Here is a 15,723-nt window from a genome sequence, read left to right as displayed (position 1 = left end):
ATTTTGGCCTGTTCTCGATAAAAAAAAAGATCACGTCCTCGATGCTATGGCCTGGTTCTAGGCCTCGGTAGTCCATGGTAGTTAGCGACAACACGGAGCCGGTGGTAACTCTGGAGGATGGGATCCAGGCTACAGAAGCTCCACGACTCAAGAATTCAGTACATACATGTACGTACAGTGCCGATTCATAAATTCCGCAAAAAGCCAGCATGTGCCGGCTTGTCGTATACGTCGCTATGCATGTATGTACTGCCTCAAATTCACAATACCAGCTTTGTATTCCTGTGGTTTTGTAGCATTTTTATTTTTGGCCGAAATTTTTTTTTATTCGCCCGCGCGCACTAGTTCGGGGGTCTGCAGAGGATGTCATCCATAAAATTAAGTCGGTGTGGCATTATATAGATCAATCCTGCATGCCTATCACAATTAGATTGCTCTATTCTGTCAAGTAACAAAGATTAAGATCCTACTCCAATATCATTGATTTATATGGAATATATCACTGACTATACCCATTATGATAAATAAAATATTATACTTCATCTCCACTAAACTGACTGCAGCGTATTAATTTAGGTATTTTATACGCTTAGCTGTAAATCTTAAAGATCACAAAAATATTGATAACAAATATCATTACAGCAGGTTCTTAAATCAACAGAAATAGTACATAAATACATGTATCTGTATACATGTAAACAATTTAATTTATATATTCTTGTCCAGTAATAAAAATATTCATACCATTTTTAGTAATTTCTCTCACCATAGCAATTCTGGCCACTGGCTCAGAACAACAACCAAGGATTAACTCAGGCAACCATTTCCTATTCCAAAGTACCTTACTTATACCATACTCTTAATCATCAATTTATAACAAAACAAGATCAAGTATCATGTCATGCAGCGAGAAATATGAATTCCATCAAACAATGAAAATCATACTGCTTCCCTTACTTTACATCATTCATGAAGTTCCTAGTACATGTATAGTCATTTAAAAAGTGTAATAACCTTGTCCCTTTTGCCTAACCACATAACTGTTACAAAATTAATTTGGTGCCTTAGCATGCTGAAAGTTTAACACCAGTCAAGCCAGAATTCAACAGAAACAGCAGGACTACTTCATCACCCTGTATTAGACTGCCAAACCTGTATTCCATTCTGTCATTGCAGAATCAAAATTTGCTGGACAAAGCAGAGAAGAAAGTCTAGAAAATACTGCAAAAAAGAAGATGGACTCAGCTGTTTTCCAAGTGTATGTTATAAGGCATGTCATATGGTATTGCACCTGTGTACATCAGTACATGATTTTTGATTGACAAGCCTTGACTTGATGTATGGTTGACTCCTCTGCAGCCATTGGACAATGATGCTGATGACATCAGTGCATGGCTAATTTGATTGACAAGCCTCGATGAGATGTATGGTTGACTCCTCTGCAGCCATTGGACAATGATGGTGATGACATCAGTGCATGGCTATTGATTGACAAGCCTTGATGAGATGTATGGTTGACTCCTCTGTACTCTGCAGCCATTGGACGATAATGATGATGACATCAGTACTCGTGCAGCAGACTCATAGCCTCAGCTGCTCGTATCCTCACATGGGCAGAGGGGTCCTTCAATAGCTGCATCAGGGCTGGAGTGGTAAACAACACATCTTTTAAAGTAAGCTAGTTCAAAACTTAAAGGATAGGTTGGAGATGTTGAGGTTACATTTCACCCACAATTTCTTTTTTCCATCTTGCTTATCCACACAGCAGTGGAGACTACATGTATAAGTCTGAAGACTTTCTGAAAGCCACTTAAATAATATTCTTTTTTCATTCAGCACAAGCCTGCTTCAAAAGATGATGCCAAGAGAGATACAAACTTCACTTGCTATCATAATTGTTTGATATAAATACAAAAGTGAGAATCTTTTTGATGTTGAAGACCAAATGACACAAAAAAAAGTCTGTAAAATACACACAAATATCGGAAGTGTACATATAGTCATATGGTATATGGAAGTTTGTTCCAATCATGATGACTGAGAAATTGAGCTTGTACGACCTTCTAAAAGTGAATTTTTGGAGACTCTAGCAAGCTTCCCAATCGCTCACTTCGGGCATCTCTATTTGCATCTCTATGTTTTATTTTTGCATTTCTGTGCTTTTTCCTGCGCTGACATCACTGGGTGAATGTAGAGATGCAAATCGCCTACCAGGACTGGCTTGTACTGACTTTTCCAGGGTAGGGCATTAGAATTTTGAATGTAACAGGAGAACCATGTAAATGTGTCTATTAGCCAGGTAATACTAGTTATGTCCATTACAATCAGCTAAGGTCATATTTTGGTGTCATGAGCACTTTAACATCATTACACTGATAATCAAAGACCAGTTCCATACCTCCACACACGTGCTCCTTACTGATCGCCATGTGCTTATCCTGGGGAAGGTTTCCTAGCAAGAAACCTGCAGACAAAAACAGTTCATTATCATAGTTTTCATGCCCGTAGCCAGGGGGGGTTTGGACCTTTGAGCCTTCCAAACCCCCCACAAGGCTCAAAGGTCCACTTTTTGGTCCACTCTTTATGTAAAGGTCCACTTTTTATGTAAAGGTCCAAGATTTTTCTTGAAAAGATGGACTGGAATCTGAGAAAAACTGCTCCCTTTGTCATTGAATCAAAATTTATCTTTCAAGATGCACGAAATGCCATTTTAGAAGGTTCATTTTCCAAAATTTTCCGGGGAGCATGCCCCCGGACCCCCTAGGAACCTCGCGCCGCCCTCAAGCAGTGGGAAGAACCCCCCATTCAAAGTCCTGGCTATGGGCATGATTTTGATTTGTAAAGAGTTGAACAAAAGCAATGGCTGAAACACAGGTGTGCATATACCTTAAATAAACATCATTGAGAGTTTTTACAAGGGAGATACATGTACTAAAAGGTCCGGTCACATAGATGCACATTGTATGATCGTTGTACAATCGAAAGCTGAGGACATTCTTGTGATACTTGTACATGTGTCCTGCAAAATTCAGGTGTCTTGCTATGGAAAAGGGTGTCTTATATTCTCGAATGTTGGTGGTTGCTTCTGTCTCAGCCTGATCGAAACTTCTATTAGGCCACACCAATTTAATTTGTTGGTTGGATTTTTTTCAGAAAAAATCTGAAGCAACATACAGGGCGGAAAAAAAACAGGTCTAGGCATCCCCAAATGATTTGATACGAGCCATGAAGTCAACACAAAAGGCTGGGTTAAAATTTAAACAATGAATTTTGATCAAACCACTGCATTGATAGATGGAAAAATGTAATTTTAAACTAGAAAGAAAAGAACTTTCCTCAACTGTTGGGGGCAAAATATGAGCATTTTTGAGTTGATTCCGAACCAGAATCCTTTTTTTTTTTGCAAATCAGAAAAAAAATGAAGAGGAGAATCCGAGAACCAACAAATTAAATTGGTGTTGCCTTACTGTATGTCACATCAAAATCAGCTTTGATGAATGTTACTGTGCCCTAAGGCCTATTCAAATCAGTTAGGCCGACTTAAGACTGACAACGGTTCAATAGTCGTACGAATGTTTATCGTCAAGATGTTGCCGGCGACGGTATTTTACCACCGTCTAAAGACGATCAAAATAGTCGCACGACGGTAATCCTCGAATCGTCGTCACTACCACCTCGGACCTATCGTGCGATCCTTCAGCGGGGGGTCCGAGGAGGATTTCCCACCGTCTAAAGTGAACCGTCGCCGGCGAAGGAAGTGAGAGGTCATTGGCCTTATGCAAATAAGCCTGCAAACATTATTTCATGTCCAAGAACATCGCCTGTATCATTAAATGTCGTCAAACCAAAGACTTTATATATCGTCATATGTGTCTAGTACAATTCCCTGCCATCAATCGCTACTTCTCCGGTACGAACCAATCCACCGATCCACATTTTCCGGCCAATATAGCCAGGCTGACGGCAGCACTGAACGCCGGGTTCAAACCCGGAGTATTGGTACATGGTAACCCCGTTCGGTACATGTGCCTCATACCCCTTCTTTGCTGGGCACAAACTCGGCGTCTCATCCACAGGACAACGAGTTAAAAGCAGAATAAAAACAATCTGCTGCAGATGCCTAAAAAGGGGGTGCTCTCGCCATTTTGAATTGGCGCGCGGCGTGCTATCCTGCGCTCCGGGTGTCCGCCACGCTTCCTGGTCATGTGTCTAAAGCCAGCCGTCGCCCACAACGATTGTCGTGCGATCGTATACCGCCGTTAGTCTAAAGTCGGCCTTAGTAATACACATTATGGTCATGCGATCCTCACCTATAAACATGGCAGCATTTCCCTTGATGGTTTCCCATGTACTCTTGAAGAAGGACACACAGCCCATCACATAGAAGTTGATCTTGTCAGAGAAGTCAGTAATCTGTATCGGGACAGCACAGGCTTTCTTCATTGTATCTCAACACTTGACGCGTATGAATGCCCAGTGCTCTACTACTAGTTTTTTTTCATAGATTTACATTTGGAAAGGGCAATTTTTACAAAAGCATAGAAAATATGCAAAGCTTAATAAATATGCACATATTCATGAAAAGCGTAACCTTCTCCCTGCTGAGTTAGGTTTTTGGCACCAAATTTGTATTGGTTACAGGGTTTTATTTAGTTAGCAGGGAAAAGGTTAAAAGAGTAGTCAACTTGCAACATATCAACAAGTAATAAAATTATTTTTCTCTATTTGAACTGAAGTGAAACGATTGGAGGAGTGAACTGGAGCTAGAATGGACCTATACCATTATTACATCACAGTTTGTTTACCTGTTCTAAAGAACATTCTAGAATGGTCAGTTAAAGAATAAAGATCATTTCAAAGTTTTCAAAGTAAGGTATGTCTGATTTTTGCTGCGTCTAGTTGTGTTGACACAGCATTACATGCCACATGGGTGATTTAGTTGTGACATTAGACGAAAGTAGAACTGTATTAAAAGCCTTATATTAGGCTAACGCTACACAAACACACACTGCACCCCTGTACAATATAAACGTCGATTGACCGGCATTCATTGCGGTAAACAAACTGTGACGTAATAATGGTATAGGTCCATAGGATGGGTTCCAGGTTACCACGTTCTGTCTATTTTTGAAAAGGGAAATTAGGGACAGAAAAAGGAGCCAGATGTGCCGCAGTTTGCATTATCATACTTACAGTAGGATCATCATCATCTCGGCGTGAATTTTTCTGTAGCTAGAACACAGAATCAGCAGCAGAGGGTTTGTGATTTGAAGATGGATCAAACTATAGCTCACACAGAAATCAAAGTAACAAAATCTCTCTGATCATAGGAGTCAAGATTCAGCAAGGGAAAAAGACTTCAGAACAGAACAGAAATCAATTTCGCTTCCTTTTGAGAAAATACTGTATTGCATGTCTTATTTGCATATAGCAGTGTACTTTTGAAGTTGTACGATTGTCTTTTAAAGCTAGGACAGAAAAGAATTAAATAAAACAGCACAAAATCATTACATTCCGAACATAGAAGGTACTGAAAATAAGTGATAACATTCGGTCACTGTTACAGTAATGGTATATGGTAATTTTTATGGTCTTTGCTAAGATAATAGGCTAGATTGCTCATTCCTTGACAAAGTCTGGAGTTGAATTGTCAAAAATTTTTGTGTAAGAAGTTACAGTTGAAACCTGTTTCAGAATGACTGATCTACCAACACAGATGGACTTTCAAGCTGACAGAAAGTAGGTTAAGTACCAGAGCCTTGGCGAGGTTGTTCATGAACTCTCCGTAGTGCAGGTTTGCCTCCTCCAATAGGTGCTTCTGAAACATGTCGTTTATCACGTCTGAACCAATCAGAGGCCCCAGCTGACGCAGTGCCGACTTACAACCCTGAGGCAGAAGAAACAAGAAAAGCTCTTAAAAAAAGCTGGCCTGGCATCGAAAAAGGACTAGATGAAGGCATCGGCAACCCGGACTTTCGTGGCTCCTGAAATGGTTTAATGTTCCAAGCAAACACTAAGACCCTGTTCAAACCAGACTTATATTTAGCGGTTTCAACCGGTTTTTGAAAAAAACATTTTTTTATTTAACCTGGTGTGAATGCAAATTAACCATTTTTTTAGGGGTTTAAATCCGATTTTCCGATTTTACAAAACCGGTTATGAAAAGTCTGGTATGAAAACTAAGGGTTTTAGCCGGGTTTTCCTCCGCTAATTATTTAGTGGTTTCAACCGGTTTTTAAAAGTTTGGTATGAACGGGATAAGAATGTATGTACCGCCGGTACAAAGTTACAACGTGCGTAACTGGGCACTGTGACTTCGGGCCAGGCAAAACACAATATTGTGAAAAAAATCAAGGAGATTTCAAATTTCAGATCAAAGACTTTAAAAATGGCACTTGCTGTTTTCTCTGATTAGCACTCAGTAGTTAGGAAAGACTATTCATACCTACTAGGCATGTCTAAACACTGGCTGTAATCAGCATGTACAACTAAACAAGAGGACGAACTTAATCAAGTTTAAACACTCGTATAGTAGTTAACACATACACACATGTGCACCTCTACCAGTGGACTAGCCTCTTACAGTAGTAATTGCATAAATTTGTGTAGCCCAAGAGCTATTGAAACTACCCTATGCCCCCATTTGGCTTGACTTGAATTTTTGGTGACGTCTCAGGGAGGAGCCTAATGGTACAGTATTGTGTGCAGTTTGCAAGAATTCCAGGAATGGTACAGGCATTTTGTCCACAGGCATGTCTCTGACCCACATCTATGCCCACATTCCTGGAAACCCTTGGGAAGACCTCTCTGCCCTGGATGGCCCTACTTTCTGTGACCCCGAGGCTCGTTCACTATACACTCAGGGGAGGAGAGCACTGTATCTGTCTAGACTTAACAGGTACCAAGTCTTCCTCAAAATCATGAAATGATGGCAGTGCCATGCAAACAATAATCCTAACAGCAACCACCGTCGCCATGGCAATGTATGTTTTCATTGCCAGTCTTGTTAGTAGACCTTCCCTATCTACCTTCTTGACTTCATCGTCCTCATCGTTCAGATGAAGTAGTAGTGAGATGAAGTTGGTGTGGATCTGCTCCAGGAACGGAGCCTTGGACGGGCCGTCCCCAAACCGAGACAGGTTCCCAAACAGCTTGAACGCCTCTGCTCGCACCGAGGATTTCTCCTGCAGAGAAAGCAATGAAAGAGATAAAGCAGGAGGCCTCAGATTGAGGACTGCTTACTGAGGTCGAAACAAGATCATGCTTTTTGTGAGCTAGTAGCAGTTTTATTATTGCTCACGTTTATAGCCAAGCAAACCAGGACAGGTTACACTGATGATTTCTGCAGTAGCACAAGGGATATATATTGAAAGAGAAAGCAAATAACCTCTTAGCAATGACAAATCAGGGCTAGAAGGGCAATGCACTTTTGCTAGTCACCTCTACTCTTCTCATATAAATGTGTTGCATTCTTTTTCATGCAGAAGTTTCTTGCCATAACCTCCATTATACACGAGCCACCGTATTGCTGAAAGCTTAACCTTGAGACACTTTTGTCCTCCCACCTTTTCGAAACAAGGCCGTATCCTGAGTGTGATGTTGATGAGAATGGCGCGCACGTTTCCCTCGTCGATTTCTGCCAGGATCTTGGACAGACCGGCCATGGCCTCCAGTGTGATGTCATCCTCCGGGTCTTCCTTGTCGTCCATCCCCGCCATCATGGCGGACAGAACCGTCGTGGAGTACTTATGAACCTGAAAAACATCCGAGAATAGTTTCATCAGGTTGGTTAGTCACTGGGTAAAGACACTCTTTTTACACAACCAAGTCTTTTATTCAGATAACGTTTCAGTGACCGTCTGTCACCTTCCTCATGGCAATTCTGACTGGTAGCTCCCATTTCAGATTCAAGCTCAGAAGAGGAGCAGTAAGATTTGTAGTTAGGTTTTGTTTTATATATGGTGCACCCCAAAAATTTTTTGTGCACCTAATTTTTTAGGTTGGGTGCACCAGTGCACCTATTCCCAAAAATGAATTCCAAGCCCTGACACACAGATGCACACAACCTTATACATACCCGTAGCCAGGATTTTGAATGGGGGGTTCTTCCCACTGCTTGAGGGACGAGCGAGCGCCGAAGGCGCGAGGTTCCTAGGGGGTCCGGGCATGCTCCCCCGGAAAATTTTGAAAAATGAACCTTCTAAAATGGCATTTCCTGCGTTTTTGAGAGGATTTCCAAGAAAAAATCAGAGATAAATTTTTATTCAATGACAAAGGGAGCAGTTTTTCTACTATTCCAGTCCATCTTTTCAAGAAAAATCTTGGACCTTTACTTAAAAAGTGGACCAAAAAGTGGACCTTTGAGCCTTGTGTGTGTAAGTGGGGGTTCTTCTGAACCCCCCGAACCCCGCTGGCTACGGGCATGTTATACTCTGAAACAGGGAGTGCGGAAAGGATGTTAAAACTACAGATGACAGCAAATGAACAGTAACTACCTGTCCGTCCCCCACACTGGCGATGTTTCCCAGCCCTCGGATGCACAACATGCGCACGATGTGGCTCTCGTCCACCAGCCTTCCCAGCATGCTGTTCACCAGCAGCTCCACCAACATCAGGTCATTCACGCACTTCTGGTTAATCAGCTGGAAATCAACATTGATAAGATATAAGGCATTTAAGTATAGGGCAGCAGCATCTTATAACTTAAGGGCTCGAAATACTGGGTGCATGTGCACCTTAGTGCACCCAAAATTGGAGCTGTGCACCTACATTTTGTAATTTTTTTCTGTGCGTGCACCCAACTATTTTTGTAGGAATTTATAACATAAGAAATGTATAATAGTATACCAGAAGTTCTTGGTCTCTAAGTTTCAGAAAAAAAAAACAACAACCTTAGTTTGTTGTAACATCTGTGTCCATAATATCACCAGGGTCCATAATATCGCCACCTTGAGAAATAGTGTGCTTAAAGATATTTTTTACTGCAACGTACCCTAGATATGTACATTTGAGGTGTGCAGGAGTGCATACCAAAAGTATGTTGCAGTAAAAATATCTTTAAGCACACTGTTTCTCAAGGTGGTGATATTATGGACCCTGGTGATATTATGGACACGGATGTTAGTACTTGTTTAAGATTTTGAAGTTAGCTCTCATTTTAGATCCCAAAAAATGAATTTCGAGCCCTGTAACTTGTTACATATATTGATAATAAAACTAAACAAGTAACCACATTGAATGCTTTTAAGAGAGCACTAAACACATGACCCCTGACCTCATGGACTGACTTATCTTTTGACTGGAATGACACGGACTATGATTATGCCTTATGCTTTTTAATATTTGTTTTGGTTGACGTGTCTTGTTTCTTATGATTAATTACTTGTACTCTTATTATGTATTATCTCTATGTTTAATTATTTGATTGTCTATGTTCTTTGTAATTTCTTCTGTTGGGCTACCTTGGAAATCAGTTGTCCTAAACTGAACATACATGTACCACCCAACTGTTTTTAAGATCAATAGATAAATAAGATCAAAAGTTTCCTCCGATCGCATCCAAGCTTGATATGACTTCCTCGACTGATTTTCCAAATTTGTAGTCAGCTAGTGCAACCTCACCAACAATAGTCTCCAAGCAGAGGTTGGTAGGGAAGATTGTAACCTTTTAAATATGCCTTGTTTTTTGTGACTTTTGTAACTGCCCTGTTTTAGGGCATGTTAGAAAGGTCACAATCTTTCCCACCAACCTTTGCTTGAATAGTGACCAAAAACTGTAGAAAAAAATGTCTGGGGTCTATGGTCAGCTATGTGTGACATTGGCTTTATCCAAAGGTACAATGATATTACTAAGGCCACACCAATTTAATTTCTTGGTTAACGGATTTTTCTAGAAAAATAATGGAGCGGGCGGGCGAAAAAAAACAAAAAAAAAACAGGCCTAGGCATCCTATTATGGCCCAAAATGGTAAGATAGGAGCCATGAAGTCAACACACCAGGCTAATTCAAAATTTAAACAATGAATTTTGAACTTTTAATGATACCATTGCATTCAAAGAAAGATGAAATAACTGTAACAACTAGGAAGAAAAGGACTGTTTTCAACTGTTCAGGGCAAAATGTGAGCATTTTGCAGTTGATTCTGAATTTTTATTTATATTTGCAAATCAGAAAAAAATGAAGCGGGCGAATCTGTTAACCAAGAAATTAAATTGGTGTGGCCTAAGTACATGTATTAGATATCAAAGACTTAGTGATGTGTTTACCTCTGCAAAGAAGGCAACGACTACAACCCTCTGTGGCTCGAGAAGGCTGGACAGGAATGAGTTTAGACAGGCCACCACTTGGGCCACATGCTGGACATTGGAGGTGGCCAGACCCCTGTAAAAAAGGGATTTTAATGTAAAAATAAATGTTTGTCTTTTGATTAGACCCCACATGGTCTTACATGTAGATGATCAGAGCCATGATACATATACATGCTAATTATATAATAAGGCCACGGCAAGTAAATTTTATGGATGACATCCTCTGCAGACTCCAAATCTAATACGATTGGAAAAAAAACAACAAGGCAAACCAAAAAACAAGGTTCCTACATTTTCAAATTTTAACATCATAAACCTTGTCCAGGGCCCCACTGCAAAGCAGTGCGTAGCCACTGAGTGGGCGACCATGGCTATAAAAGAAAACAGAATTAAAAAAACTTTGTTAAACAAGAAATGATACCTATGCTAAGTTTACTGCCAACTATCACAACAGCCATTTGTCACTTAAAAAATAAAAATAATAATGTACAAGACAAAACATTAAATCAGAGCCTTGTTTTGTCTTTCTTCTCTCTTCATTATCTGCCATTTCTGTTTTGCCAATGGCAACAGACATCTTTGCCTATTTTCAGAATGTTGACCACTTTCAAAGTACAACAAAATTTCTTTTTTTTTTCCAAAATCAGGCAAAAATTAATGCGCGCGCTGATGTCATCCATAGAAATTACTTGCTGTGGCCTATAATGGGAAACACTGGAGCAGGGGGCAGGCCCCTGGACCATTCACGACTTATCCTCACTGCATGTTTCATACATTCCTGGTGACCACATCCTTGAGGCCATGGCATACTGATTAAAACCATGTCAATCAAAGGAAACTCAATCTTTGCCCACTCACTTTGGAACCCAAACATACAAACCTTGCATAATCTAGCATCATCCAAAACAATACTTCCATCCTGGAAGCAAAAACGTGAGACTCTAAGCACCATAGAGACAACAGAAGACCTTTCCTCCATTACACATTGTACTGTAGCCATGACTTTTCTGAGCTGGTATGTGTGATATATACTTTGTAGTTGGTACATTAACAGGTGTGTGCTGTATCCATACCTGGCTAGCAGCATGATTCCATCCTGAAACTTGTCCACATCCTTCAGGAGTTCCCAGCCTCCTTCCTCTTCCATCAGCTCAAGGATTCCTTCACTCTTACTCCTGGTCAGGAAGCCCTGCACAAAAGTGTGGTTACACTGCCTTAAGGCCACACCAATTTAATTTGTTGGTTCTCGGATTCGCCTCTTAATTTTTTTCTGATTTGAAAACAAAAAATTTTAATCAACTCAAAAATGCTCATATTTCGACCCCAACAGTTAAGGAAACAGTAACAGTTTTTCCATCAATGCAGTGGTTTGGTTAAAAGTTCAACATTCATTCTTTACATATTAACCCAGCCTTTTGTGTTGACTCCATGGCTCCTATCGTTACATTTTGGGCTATAACAGGATGCCTATCCCTGTTTTTTTGCCCTGTCGCTTCATATTTTTTTCTGGAATCCGAGAAACAACAAATTTAATTGTTGTGCCTAAAGTTGTGACGACTGTAATACAGACAAACTGAGACCACTTTGACCTCTGATTCGACGTTGCTTTCGCACAACGAAGATCAAATGTAGCTCAACTTACCTGCAATGTTTCAATGGCTTGGTCACAAGGATCTAGCTCTTTCTTCTGAGACATAGTGCCGGCATCTTTCTTCTTTGGTTTAGGGGCTGGTTTCTGTTCTGAGCCGGCCTGTAAAAAACAAATCAGTGCAGTGTCTCATGCCTTTGCTTCTCTCCGACTTGACTATGGTACAGTCAGTGTTTCAAATCTATACTTTTCTAGCTACTAACCTATTGTAAGAAACCGGAGGAGCCAGTAAAAACCATTCTGGTCCCGGGCCGGGGTTCGAACCCATGGCCCCCAGGGCACCAGAGCTTCATAACCAGACGCTCTAACTGCTCGGCCAAAAAGGTCTAGACCCATTGGCCGGGTCAGTTGGTAGCGCCTATAAACCCCCCCACTGTTACAGTAAACTTACACTATACCAGTCCTGCAGTGTCTCATAGTTTATTTTTATCTCCTACTACAGTGTCTGTATTTCTTTCTGACTTCTAAGGCAATGTTGATTTGATAAAATGGATCGATGACATCCGCACGTGCATAAATTTTCGGCCGTTTCAAAAAAAAAAGTTTTCATCCATACTGTAAATTGTACAAAACAGTTGCAAAATGAGAAAATATATAGTACCGTAAGTTGCAAAAAAAATATATACTATATATTGGAAAATGCTACCAATGTCATATAATGTCAAAATCAAGACGAAAATGTAAAGAAATGAATTTGAAGAGTAGATTTTTCGCCATGCCATACTGTCATGTCATTTGTCCAACCTTCATGACCATGTAGATTTCTTCATGAAAGCAACTTTTTTGGGGGCAAAACTTTTTTTTATTCGCACGCTCGCATCAGTTGTGGGATTCCCAGAGGATGTCATCCATATAATCAAATCAACATGGCCTAATCTGCAGTATACCTGCTGTATCTCATACCTGTGTTTCCTTAGGAGGTCGTTTGACGCCCGTAGTGGCCCCGACCCTGACCATGATGGCAGAAAACAGCCTGTGGTAGTTACTGAGGACAACTTCCTCTGTCTCTGGAACCTGCAAAATCTCAGCAAGGGCACAGGAAACCTACGGGGACAGCGAAATAGGAATTATTATTATGTTTACCGAAGGAAAACATATTGTTTTTGCTCTGTTTCTTCCTCTTCTTCTTCTTCTTCTCCAAACAGTGACCTCTGACCTGACCAATGACATGATTTGTTGACATCTGTCACCATGGTGACTGGTGTTGGGTTACATAATGTTGCAATTTCATGGTCTGCTCTGCTCCTGTCACCATGCATACATGTATACTACTTGTGTTACGTAGTACATGTATGTGAATGTGTTTGTCATCAATGAGTAAGAATTAACAGAGCAGACCATGTACATGTATGAAGGTAAACATATGCATTGGCTTTGCAAATGTTACTTCTCTAGTTCCATTTGATTTTTGCATTACAAAATAAGTGTGTACCTTGAGTGTAATGTCACATTGTCATGATTGTTCTTTGTTAATAAAAAGAATAATTATCTCATACCAAGTTCTGCAAATCTTAAAATAATATTTCTTTTACGTAACATCACACTCTAAATTCAATTGTCTTGTCTTTTGCAAACAGAGAATCAGTCACATATGTTCCTTTGTGCCTTTACCTTTTCTTTCCCTAAGTTTGTTTACTTGCACTGGTCACTTATTTTCTAACTACTAGTAACATGTGATATAATGGTAATCCAATTGTTACAATAACAATTAGATTACATTGGCTACAATAATTATATGCTTATTTGTGACCCAGAGTACAATGTGTTTCTTTGACTAACTACCCTAAAGATCTGTTGTGTATTAGATATGCTCCCTCTAGTGTCACTTTGGTCAGCTTTGTGTTGCATAAAGCCACCTAGGGTAGGAGATGAAAATGTAAACATTTTACTTTTGCCTGTATTTTGTATATGCATTCTCCATAAACAAAAACTCAAGTTTAATTTTTTTCTCGTTATTGAAGGATAATTGGTCAAATTGTTTAGACACAGGTTCAGGTCCAGACCTGTACCTAAACCCGTGTACCTGTACCTAAATTTGTTTAGTTACACAGCTCTAACTCACAGCCATGGGTAGAGCGGTGGCCGTGCGCGGAGGTCGCTGTTTCTTGTCCTTGACGGCCTTCTCCTCGTAGGGCACGTGTCGAGCCATGATCTCCAGCAGGTGGTCAATCAGGTTAGTGGTGAGCTGGGGCTCTGCTGCCAGGATCTTCCAACACTCCACCAGGTTCCTATAGAAGCAGCAAAACAGCAATTATTAATTATTATTAATTTATTATTATTATTATTATGTCATCAGGTGAGCAACAATAGCAACAATAGCCAGGATTCGAACTCCCAACCTCTTGGTCCAGAGGCAGGGTTGCTAACTACTGTTCCTGGATACTCTCCTGGTACGAAAGGGGGATGGCACAGTAAAGCTTCTAGTGTACAGAAAAAGTACACATACAGACCAGTATCTCAACTTCAAGTCCCACCATCCACTTCACCAGAAACTGGGAGTCATCTGCACCCTTATGGACAGATGTAACTCGGTGGTGACAGAGGAGGAGGACAAGGAAAGAGAAACACAGCACATCAGAAGAGCCCTTGTCCGTTGTGGGTACCCGGAATGGACCTTTCGGAAGGTGGAACGGAAAGAGAAGAGGTCAAAGCAGACAGAGAAGAACAAGAAAGAGGGGGAGAAAACTAGGGCCATGGTGATTATCCCATATGTGAAAGGAGTAACCGAACCACTAGAAAGGGTATTCAGGAAACACCAGGTATCCACAGCAGTGAAACCAAAAACAACATTGAGGAACCTGCTTGTCCACCCCAAGGACAAGATGGGGGACCACGTGAAAACAGATTGCGTATATAAAATACCATGCAAAAGCTGTGATCAAGTGTATATTGGAGAAACTGGCAGGACCTTTGGCAAAAGATTGGAAGAACACAGAAAAGAGGCAGACAACAGCGAAACCGTAAGATATACACGCTCCCAGAAACAACAAGCACAAAAAGAAGAGAAGAAATCAGCAGTCACAGACCATGTTGCCAGAAACAATTGTGTGATAGACTGGGAGGGAGCCAGGGTCATAGATAGGGAGGACAACAGAAGAATCCGTTGGATTAAAGAAGCAGTCTGGATAAGGAAGTCTACCCCAGTGATGAACCGGGATGAGGGGGGATACAAGCTCAGCCACGTTTGGGATTGCATTCTCGCCGCAAAAGCGCCACCTACTTTGGCGTTAAATAGCGGCGAGTTGCAGAACTCCAGTCAGAAGCTCTGAGGAAGGTGTCTGATACACATCGAAACGTAAGCAGGTGAGAACCTTACTGGTTGTGTAAGAAGAAAATTCTATACCCCTTGCTAACTACTGGACTGCATTTTCCACCTCTCATGCAAATAGCATGGAATAAAATAATATGGAATAATAACAGACATGTGTACTTTATAGGTTTAGGTATATACAATTATAAAACACAGGGTATTCCGTATCGCCCGAGGTATCAGCCCAACCACGTGTCGGATCGCCGGAGGGAGATCCGATCTACGGGAGGGCTGAGACCGAGGGTGATGCAGAATACACCGTGTTGTATTTATTTATGTCATACCCACCCAAGAAAACACGCCTTTCAATGCGAAATGCGCAAAAATTTCCCTAAACCCCAAAAATGCAACCAACGTCCGAATTTTGTATTCAAATTTTCAAAACCGGTGCATGCGGTTAGGGCAAAACGCGTTCGAATCGTTCTATGGAACATTTGGAAAGTAAAGACACGTACAG

The 15,723-nt window shown here is 40.8% G+C and overlaps 1 protein-coding gene across 4 annotated transcripts in view; it reads right to left on the bottom strand.

Annotated features, from left to right (window-relative positions):
• Positions 1 to 334: 334 nt before the first annotated feature.
• LOC109483232 (maestro heat-like repeat-containing protein family member 1) overlaps positions 335 to 15,723 on the bottom strand; it is a 44,262-nt gene continuing 28,873 nt past the window's right edge. For 3 of the 4 annotated variants that reach the window (XM_019786210.1, XM_019786211.1, XM_019786213.1), the window contains 13 exons: positions 14,019 to 14,184; positions 12,860 to 13,000; positions 11,951 to 12,058; positions 11,382 to 11,497; positions 10,267 to 10,381; positions 8,496 to 8,642; positions 7,566 to 7,754; positions 7,029 to 7,184; positions 5,753 to 5,887; positions 5,194 to 5,232; positions 4,311 to 4,413; positions 2,399 to 2,464; positions 335 to 1,644 (listed from right to left, as the gene is read on the bottom strand). In XM_019786210.1, the coding sequence (XP_019641769.1) occupies positions 1,562 to 1,644; positions 2,399 to 2,464; positions 4,311 to 4,413; positions 5,194 to 5,232; positions 5,753 to 5,887; positions 7,029 to 7,184; positions 7,566 to 7,754; positions 8,496 to 8,642; positions 10,267 to 10,381; positions 11,382 to 11,497; positions 11,951 to 12,058; positions 12,860 to 13,000; positions 14,019 to 14,184 (1,564 nt within the window). In that variant the 3' untranslated portion in view covers positions 335 to 1,561. The remainder of the gene's footprint in view (positions 1,645 to 2,398; positions 2,465 to 4,310; positions 4,414 to 5,193; positions 5,233 to 5,752; positions 5,888 to 7,028; positions 7,185 to 7,565; positions 7,755 to 8,495; positions 8,643 to 10,266; positions 10,382 to 11,381; positions 11,498 to 11,950; positions 12,059 to 12,859; positions 13,001 to 14,018; positions 14,185 to 15,723) is intronic. The other variant, XM_019786212.1, reaches the window with a different exon arrangement.

This window comes from Branchiostoma belcheri, unplaced genomic scaffold (assembly GCF_001625305.1).
Source record: "Branchiostoma belcheri isolate BF01 breed outbred unplaced genomic scaffold, Haploidv18h27 scaffold63, whole genome shotgun sequence".
Lineage (NCBI taxonomy): Eukaryota > Metazoa > Chordata > Leptocardii > Amphioxiformes > Branchiostomatidae > Branchiostoma > Branchiostoma belcheri.
The sequence above is the reverse complement of the archived record's forward strand: the minus strand, read 5'-3'. Positions and strand labels throughout refer to the sequence as shown.